Below are 10,209 nucleotides of genomic sequence, written 5' to 3' on the forward strand. Positions count from 1 at the left end.
GATTTTATACATGCCTACAAGTATGCTGCCTTGAATATGCAACTTATTCCCTTTTGTTGATAATAGAGTAATTCTGTCCAGTTCTTTTGAAAGGAAGCACCCAAGAAGCCCTTTAACATACATAAGCATTTATTGGTCCTAAGAAGTCTATCATACGTAGGCATCTTTATTTCAGTCCTCTCTGTCTTTCTTAAATCTGGAGACAATTTTCTTCACAATTTTTTTTAACTTCAAGGCAAGTCACTGAATTGCACACTCTTGATTAAAGTAATGCATACATGGGATGAAAAGTCACATGTTGCTGGATCAAGTTACTGCACCCTTAATGTTTCGGTACCATCGCCATATGATTTTCATAGCCAGCAGCTGAATGAGAATATTGGGCAAATTTAATAACTGTAATAAAAATTGTCATTTACCCAGTTTTCTACTGTTTAAAGCAGTGGCAATATGAGATATGACTTTTATCTGCTCTTAGCAACTATATAAGATCGTGTAAAACTGTTATATAGTAATGACATTTTATTCAATATATGTGAATACTCTAGAAAATTCTATTTATTTAGAATGGATGCAAACTGTAGCCTAATCTCCATACTTTAAAATGGATGCCTGCTATAGCATAATATCTACTATATCAAGAAAGGATGCATGTAATAGCATAATCCATTTATATAAATCAATCAAAATGAGAGGAAAAATCTCTGAAATTTTGAGGTTTAATTTATTGATTCCTATATAAAAAACATTTCACAACTTTTGTTGCTTGATTGAATAAAATAAGCCTTGTAAATTGACCAGTTTATTTGCACAGGGCTATTCCTGTTGGAGGCATATTTGCCTTAATGGTGGAAGTACACTAGTCATTTCTTGTCCGAGGTTTTTGCCAATCTTCAGCCGATGATAGTGAGTAAAAGTATAGTAGCATCTCGCTATGATATTGCATTTTGAGGAGCAAATGGGAAAAAGTTAAATGAAACCGATCTGCTGATATCATCATGGAGCCAAGAAATTTTCTTCTTTTGCAGTAATGTGTATTATCGGTATCTTACGTAAATTGAAGAATTCTATAACTACCAAAGGATGAACAAAGCAGATTTTTATTATCTCTTGAGGCTTGTTGGACCCAAGATTGCTAAGCAAGAGCACGTCTTATTTGCAGCTGACATATTGTGTGTTTACATCTGACGTCATGCTCATGGTTTATATGCGCTCCATCCCGTCCAGTCAGGAAGCCAATATCTCTAGCAACATCATCTTGTGCTTTCTATTTTGGGCAGCTGCTGGCAAAAAGAAAGCCTAGTGTAATTCCAGCTTTTTTGTACCCTAATGATCGTTATTCTCACAGAGAGTAAACTTTTGTGTTGGCCTTGGGGTTGATAGGTAACCAATCGTGATGGAACTAGGAGTAACCCATTTAAATGACTCACAAGTTTGTATCTGCGTAGGAATAAATATTAGACTAGCCATTCATGGAATTAATTCTTCCAGTAATGACAAGGCAAGCTCTTCACTCCCATATATCCATTTCCTACCCTACCACGATGGGATGGTACCACTAAGATTAGAGTGGCTCAAGTGTAAGCCGAACCCCGCTTGATGGAAGTGAGAGCATTTCAAGAATACAATCACTGCCACTTTAATTGTTGTGTAAGGCAAACTTGCAAAAAGGCCAAGAGTCCAATCTCTAAAAAACTGGCCTACCCCTGGAATCCATTGGTCGGTTTTTCTTCATGAGCAAAGTTCCGCATGCTAATGTAGGAATACTGAGACACTCCTTTGGTCCAAACATGATCAGATACTGGGCAAGACCACCACAGCTCCCATATTTGATTTAGAAAAAAACTGTAATTCCAGCAATGGAGTTGTTGTTGCCGATGTGTAACGTCCCTGTCTGGTGATCGCCAGACTGGGGTTAGAGTCCTGCTCAAACTTGCTAGTTCCTTTGATTGCTGCAACCTCACCATCCATGTGAGCTAAGGATGGAGGTTTTGGGGGAGTCTATAGATCTATCTACTGAGTCATATCAGCCATTACCTGGCCCTCCTTGGTCGTAACTTGGGTGGAGAAGGGCTCAGGCACCAATCATAGGTATACATGGTCAGTCTCTAGGGCATTTTCCTGCTTGATAGGGCAATATCACTGTCCCTTGCCTCTGTCATTCATGAGTTGCCTTTAAATCTTTAATGGTAGCCCAAAAATCTAGACAATTAAAAGGAGAAGAGAAATTAGACAGCAAGGTAAGAAACTGGATAAAGTATGAAAGAGGTTGAAGTAGCAATAAGCCATGGCTATCTCAGATGTTCAGTGGCTACTGTCCTCTTGGTAAGGGTAGAAGAGAGACTTTAGCTATGGTAAGCAGCTTTTATAGAAGGGCACTCCAAAATCAAACCATTTTTCTCTAGTCTTGGGTAATGCCATAGCCTCTGTACTATGGTCCTCCACTGTCTAAGGTTAGAGTTCTCTTGCTTGAGAGTACACTCGGGCACACTATTCTATCCTGTTTCTCTTCCTCTTGTTTTTTAACGTTTTTAACGTTTTTATATGAAAGATTTATTTTAATGTTGTTACTGTTTTTGAAATATTTTAATTGTTCATCGCTTCTCTTGTAGTTTATTTATTTCCTAATTTCCTTTCCTTATTGGGGTATTTTCCCTGTTGGAGCCTTTAGGCTTATAGCATCCTGCTTTTCCAACTACGGTTGTAGCTTTTTGATGATGATGATGATCATCATCATTGGGGTATTTTCCCTGTTGGAGCCTTTAGGCTTATAGCATCCTGCTTTTCCAACTACGGTTGTAGCTTTTTGATGATGATGATGATGATGATGATGATGATGATGATGATGATCATCATCATCATCATCATCATCATCATCATCATCATCATCATAATAATAATAATGATAATAATAAAGGGATTTTGACGAAGGAAAAATCTATTTCTGTGCGAGGAACCTGTGTCTCCGAGTGAAATGCTCCTATAGCACCATTTCTATAGTTTATATATGACATATCTGTTTTTGACGTTGTTAATAGTTTATATTGGACATATCTGTTTTGACGCTGTTACCAGTTTTTAGAATGATATATTGTTAATTTAATTTATTCTCATTTATTTATTTCCTTATTTCCTTTCCTCACTGGGCTTTTCTTCCCTGTTGGAGCCCTTGGGCTTATAGTATCTTGCTTTTCCAACTAGGGTTGCAGCTTGGATAGTAATGATAATAATGATAATATTGCTAAATATACCAGAGAAAAAAAGGATGCATGGAATGCCAGGAATAAACCCAGCTCGCTCACTCTATGAGTGTCGGTACAGTATAGTAAACCGGGGCGTGATAGAACCACGACCATAGGTCCCTCACCAGTTAGACCTCTCCCTCATCAATAATAATAATAATAATAATAATGATAATGATAACAATAATGATGATGATGATTTTGTCACAAGTTAGCAAAAATGCATTCTTTTTGCATTAATTGGAGAATTGGCATTGCTACTCCATTAGATGTATGTAAGTGTGGTGGTAACTCTAACCCTGGTCATTACAGCTTAATTTTCATGACTCCCATATTATCTAAAGGTTTTGAATGTCCTTTGGCAAAACATCTAAGTAGGTATGCTGAAAATAATAGTATGTTCCTTAGTTTGCAGTTTTTATTTTGTGCATGATGCTAATAAAACCGGGGGTAAAAAGTAAATATCAAGAAAGGTTGAAAATGGCATATGACGAAGTGAAAGTAAGAGAAACTGGTAATTTAGAGGAGGAGTGGAAGTTAGTAAAAGAAAATTTTGTTGGGATTGCAAGTGATGTGTGTGGCAAGAAGTTTGTTGGAGGCCGCATGAGGAAGGGCAGTGAATGGTGGAGTGAAGGAGTGAAGGTAAAAGTGGAAGAGAAAAAGAGGGCTTTTGAAGAATGGCTGCAGAGTAATAGTGTAGAGACGTCTGAAAAATATAGAGAGAAAAATGTGGGATTAAAGCGTAAGGTAAGTGAGGCAAAGAGGGCAGCAGACCTGAGGTGGGGTCAGGGATTGGGTCATTCATATGAAGAGAATAAGAAGTAGTTTTGGAAAGAAGTGAAGAGAGTAAGGAAGGCTGGCTCAAGAATTGAAGAGACAGTGAAAGATGGAAATGTAAGGTTGTTAAAAGGAGAGGAGGCAAGGAAAAGGTGGGTGGAATATTTTGAAAGTTTACTGAATGTTGAGGATAATAGGGAGGCAGATATAATAGCTGTTGCACGTGTTGAGGTGCCGGTGATGGGAGATGAGAATAAGAGAGAGATTACAAGAGAGGAAGTGAGAAGAGCACCAGATGAAATGAGAGTAGGAAAAGCATCTGGTATGGATGGTGTGAGAGCTGAGATGTTGAAGGAAGGTGGTGTTACTGTACTTGAATGGTTGGTGAGATTGTTTAATATGTGTTTTGTTTCGTCAATGGTACCAGTAGATTGGGTTTGTGCATGTATTGTACCAATATATAAGGGTAAGGGACATGTGGATGAGTGTTGTAATTCAAGGGGTATTAGTTTGTTTAGTGTAGTTGGAAAAGTGTATGGTAGAGTACTGATTAATAGGATTAAGGATAAAACAGAGAATGCAATCTTAGAAGTACAGTGTGGTTTTAGAAGAGGTAGGGGTTGTATGAATGAGATATTTACAGTTAGGCAGATATGCGAGAAATATTTAGCAAAAGGTAAGGAGGTGTATGTTGCGTTTATGGATCTGAAGAAAGCGTATGATAGAGTTGATAGGGAAGCAATGTGGAATGTGATGAGGTTATATGGAGTTGGTGGAAGGTTGTTGCAAGCAGTGAAAAGTTTCTACAAAGGTAGTAAAGCATGTGTTAGGGTAGGAAATGAAGTGAGCGATTGGTTTCCGGTGAGAGTGGGACTGAGACAGGGATGTGTGATGTCGCCGTGGTTGTTAACTTTTATGTTGATGGAGTGGTGAGAGAGGTGAATGCTCGAGTGGTTGGACGAGGATTGAAACTGGTAGACGAGAATGACCATGAATGGGAGGTAAATCAATTGTTGTTTGCGGATGATACTGTACTGGTTGCAGACGCGGAAGAGAAGCTTGGCCGATTAGTGACAGAATTTGGAAGGGTGTGTGAGAGAAGGAAGTTGAGAGTTAATGTGGGTAAGAGTAAAGTTATGAGATGTACGAGAAGGGAAGGTGGTGCGAGGTTGAATGTCATGTTGAATGGAGAGTTACTTGAGGAGGTGGATCAGTTTAACCCTTTGGCTGCGTAGTGCTGGGAGGATTTTTGTCCCCGAAAAACGTAATTTGCCGGCAAATTTTGAAGTTTGTAGAAATTAATTTCTAAGTACCCCCTGATATTGGAAACAATGTTTTCCATCTATTCATGACTCTTAAACTCTATATTTTTTTGTTATTAACACATTTTTTACCATTTTTACCCAAAAAACGTACTTTTTCAAAAAAATTACGAAAATTGCATATCATCACAATTGACATGTAAAATGGGTTGGAATATGTTTTTTATGATGAAAAATAACTAAATTAATGAAATATACTGAAATATTGTTATGATTATGTACTTAAATTTTGATTCAAAACTAGTACAAATTTTGTTATATTTTGGAAAATATCAAAAATTGTTAATAAAACCAGAAAAGTTATGGAAGTAAAATTTTATTACAAAAAATATGAAAAAATTACAAACAATTGACAAAAAAGACATATTTACTTCTTTTCATCCTTACATATACATGTTTTCTTATAATTCATCACAGTATGAAAAATTTCAAAACAGGGGACAACACAAAGAGGAGGGTTTTGTGGGCACTGTTTACAGAAATATGATGTCTGCTTCCTCTTACATGTCCCCTTTCCTTTTTTGCAACATTGAGATGGCAATATTGAACAAACACTACAATTAGGTAGGTACTTCTTATTTTCATACTGAGCAATAAAATGCCTTTCCCCCAAGCGCTTGTTTTCCACCAAGTCCCTAACAACATTCTTTCTTCTTGGCTTTGTGTTATATCCTTCTAACAATCCTTTTATTACCTCTTGTCTAAACACAACCTGGGTCAATTTCTTTCTATTTTGCAAGTTGTAACTAATTTTGGAATTTACAAGAGCAACTTCAATCACAAAATGCCAGAGTGTCTGATACCACTTTTTGCTACGGTGATTGAAGGGGTAGGTTGAGCAGAATTGATCAAAAAGGTCTACCCCTCCCATATATTTATTGTACTGAGCTTGCAAAGATGGTTTATCTACTTCCCTTACCCCTTTCTTAGATTGAATAGATTTTTTCACTGTACCTGTGGCCCCAACACTCGAAAGGATATTTACTCTACCACTATCTTGCCAAACGACAGCAACCAATTCCTCATCTTTACTCTTCCACATTATTGGTAGCTGGCCTTTCTTAGGTTTTACTTTTTTCATCTGTGATGGCAAATATTTTCTGTTTGGACGAACTGTCCCACATGCTCCAGTACCTTTACTTCGAAGTTTTTGAAAAAGGGGTACTCCACTAAAAAAGCTGTCCATGTAAACTACATGGCCTTTGTTTTCAAAGCCTTCAAACAAATTTTCTACAACAGATGCACCAAGTCCTTTGCCTTTATTAGAATCTAGCCCCTTCCCTGTGTAAACATCAAATTTCAACAGATAACCAGTCTTAGAGTCACAGAGAGACCAAACCTTAATTCCCCATTTGGTAGGCTTTTTAGGCATGTACTGCTTGAAAAAAAGCCTCCCTTTGAATTTCACCATACTTTCATCTACACTAAAATCTCTACCACTTACATAATATTTAGAATATAGATCTTTCACCATGTCTAAAATTGGTTTTATTTTATAAAGTCTGTCATCATTACCATCAACAGAATTATCTGCAAAATGTAGACAGGAACGGATAATTTCATACCTGTCACGTGACATTATATTGGAAAAACCAGGTGTCTCAGTTAGCCAAAACTTTTTAGAAAAGTAGCTTGCTAGACTACTTTTGTGCACTAATCCCATTGCAATTTCAATAGCAATAAATGCTTTTATTTCCCCTGCATCCACATCTCTCCATGCTCTGTACTGTGATCGAGGGGCTAAAGGTTGCATTTTTTCTATCATGTATGCTGCATACCGGTTAGTTTCCACAGCTACATGATCATATATTTCATTAGGAAACAACTTAGAAAAGCATAAAAATGGAGTGCAGTCATCTAAATTTACAGCCCTATTAGTTTCTGAATAAATTGGTATAGACTTTACCTTTATTGGAGGATCTGTGCCTACATTCTTTATATTCACCCATGAATCATCAGTTAGTGTTTTATTCAAGTCATAATCTTCAACTTCTTCATCAGCATCTTCAACTTCTTCATCAGCATCTTCATCTGCGTCTGCTTCATAATCCTCATATAGTTCTTCTTCCCTTTGTACAAATAAATCTTCTGTTTCTGAGTCTTCTTCTGCAAGAATATCAGCAATCTCCCGTTGTGTTGCACACCTCTTCCTTTTTGAAGCCATTATAGGTGACCCTGAAAGTAAAAAATAAAATTAGCATACCCTAATAAAGAAATTACATTTATAGCTACTAGACATATATATATATATATATATATATATATATATATATATATATATATATATATATATATATACATATACATATACTGTACATATACATATACATATACACACACACACACATATATATATATATATATATATATATATATATATATATATATATATATATATATATATATATATATATGTATATATATATATATATATATATATATATATATAGAGAGAGAGAGAGAGAGAGAGAGAGAGAGAGAGAGAGAGAGAGAGAGAGAGAGAGAGAGAGAGAGAGAGAGAGAGAGGTGAGTAGAATGTAGCCTACCGGTAGCCTATGATTTGTCTTTACAATTCGCATATTATCACATATTTGAAGACACTGATATTAGGCCTAGAGTTTATGGTAATATACATCATATTCTACCATTATAATAAGTCCAGGCCTATACACAAAGCCTATCATAACATAATCGAAGTTGGCCAACTTACAGTAAAATAGGCTTACTAGGCTTGAAAGAGATGCCCTTCATATTACCTCCTATTACACCATATTTTTCAATATTTAACTTAGCCGGTGATTATATAGCTGCAACTCTGTTGCTCGACAGACAACTCTACGGAAAAACTCGCCAGCGATCGCTACACAGGTTGCGGGTGTACCCAACAGCGCCATCTGTCGACCAGATACCCAGCTCTCAATGTAAACAAAGACTCAATTTTCTCTCTGTCGAGGTGTCGACAAGACGTACTTTACTCGCTGTTGCTAAACTGGAGTTTTTCACATCTATTTGGTGAAGTACTATATTCTAGTTTTGAGCTTTCGCTATGCAGGTGTTTTATCTTCATCTTAAATCTTGAACTCGCTTTGGATAGATTTAATTATGGTGACAAAGAGAGTATGGACTTTCTTTCACTTTTAAATGGCCGACCCTTCCCTTAGACGGAAGTGTGTTTAGGCTTTTAGTATTATCTTATCACGTTATAGATTTTCCTCTATATATTTTATATCTCTCCGCCTTTATTAGGCCTCTTCGATTAACTTTCCATTTATTATAAACATATAAAAATAAATTTTAATGTTTTGTTTATATGCGACTTTTCCTGAGAGTAGGCGGTCCTAACTTGGAAACCGAAGTTAATCAACGTTGAGCCCTTTATATCGTAATTAGCTTTTAAAGAGCTAAGGATTTAAAACTTTTTAAATGTAATATTTTATGAAAGAATTTCTTTGATAGTCTTCGTACTGTTTTCAAAGATGAACTAACGTTTAGTTTTTTTATGCTACGCAGTTGTTGACGTTCAGGACGTTCAACATGCGCTCTATCGTTACGATAGAGAGAGAGTGTATCACGGTTTCACTTTGCAGTAAGAGTAAATCGATTCTGACGTTTTGTTCATTCTTTCTTAGCTTAAATGTTTTAAATTCTATTTTTCAATATTAAACTTACCCGATGATCATATAGCTGTCAGCTCTGCTGCCCGACAGAAAAAACCTACGGGCGGAATACGCCAGCGATCGCTATACAGGTGGGGGTGTACATCAACAGCGCCATCTGTCAAGTAGGTACTCAAGTACTCGATGTCAACAAGAACCAATTTTCTCTCTGTCGTGCCAATGGCAAGACCTACTAAATACGCCGTCCCTAACTGGATTTGTTTTCACAACGATTTGGTGAAGTACACTATTCCAGTTTTGAGCTTTCGCTATGCAGGGGTTTTATCTTCATTTCAAAACTTGAACTCGTTTTGGATAGATTTAATTATGGTGACGAAGAGAGTATGGACTCTCTTTCACTTTTAAATGGCCGACCCTTCCCTTAGACGGAAGTGTGTTTAGGTTTTTGGTAATTTTGCTTAACAAGTTATAGATCTATTTATTTTATATCTCTCCGCCTTTATAGGCCTCTTCGATTAACTTTCCATTTATTATAAACTTATAAAAAATTAATTTTTATGTTTGTTTACATGCGACCTTTCCTAATAGTAGGCGGTCCTTACTTGGAACCGAAGTTAATTAACATTGAGCCCGTTATATCGTATTTAACCTTTTAAGAATTTAATACTTTTTTAATTTTAATGTTTTATGAAAGAATTTCTTTGATAGTCTCGTACTGTTTTCAAAGATGAACTAACGTTTAGTTTTTTAGTCTCCGCAGTTGTTGACGTTCAGAACGTTCAACATGCGCTCTATCGTTACGATAGAGAGAGAGTGTATCACGGTTTCACGTTGCAGTAAGAGTAAACCGATTCTAGCGTTTCGTTCATTCTTTCTTAGCTTAAATGGTTTAAATTCTAAATAAAGGAACTTTTTATTTGGGAAATCCTTCAGTTTTTTTCCTTTAGCAAATAACATGTTTTAACGATATATAATTGGGCTCTTCTCTCAGGTGCTAATTCAAGAGAGAAGAGAGAGAGAGATAGAGACGGAGGGAGAGAGAGGAGAATAAACGTTTCGTTCAAGCGGGTAACGTTGTTCTCGTTTTTTACTCTTCTCCCTAGTCGCTGTAGGGGAAGAAGGTAAAACGTTTCTAGGGTTTTATTCTTGTTCCCAGGCTTTATGCGGTGAGAGATTGTAAACGTAGTTTATTTGATCTAGTGTTTAGTCTCTTTTCCAGCCACTGAATTCTTTATCTTTTTTTTTATGTTT

General features: G+C 36.4%; 1 protein-coding gene and 1 pseudogene across 1 annotated transcript; both read right to left on the minus strand.

Moving 5' to 3' along the window:
• Positions 1–5,708: 5,708 nt before the first annotated feature.
• LOC137616763 (piggyBac transposable element-derived protein 4-like) lies at positions 5,709–7,094 on the minus strand. Its single transcript, XM_068346762.1, has one exon. It carries the CDS (start codon positions 7,092–7,094, stop codon positions 5,709–5,711), a length of 1,386 nt encoding a protein of 461 aa, XP_068202863.1.
• Positions 7,095–7,135: 41 nt separating this feature from the next.
• Positions 7,136–7,559, minus strand: LOC137615799 (uncharacterized; annotated as a pseudogene).
• Between the last annotated feature and the right edge of the window lie 2,650 nt (positions 7,560–10,209).

The sequence above is a fragment of the Palaemon carinicauda genome, chromosome 22 (assembly GCF_036898095.1).
Source record: "Palaemon carinicauda isolate YSFRI2023 chromosome 22, ASM3689809v2, whole genome shotgun sequence".
NCBI classification, from domain to species: Eukaryota; Metazoa; Arthropoda; class Malacostraca; order Decapoda; family Palaemonidae; genus Palaemon; species Palaemon carinicauda.

What these genes read in the sequence shown, in the direction of transcription:
- LOC137616763 (XM_068346762.1), bottom strand. Translation starts at nt 7,094, where the DNA reads ATGCAACCTTTAGCCCCTCGATCACAGTACAGAGCATGGAGAGATGTG.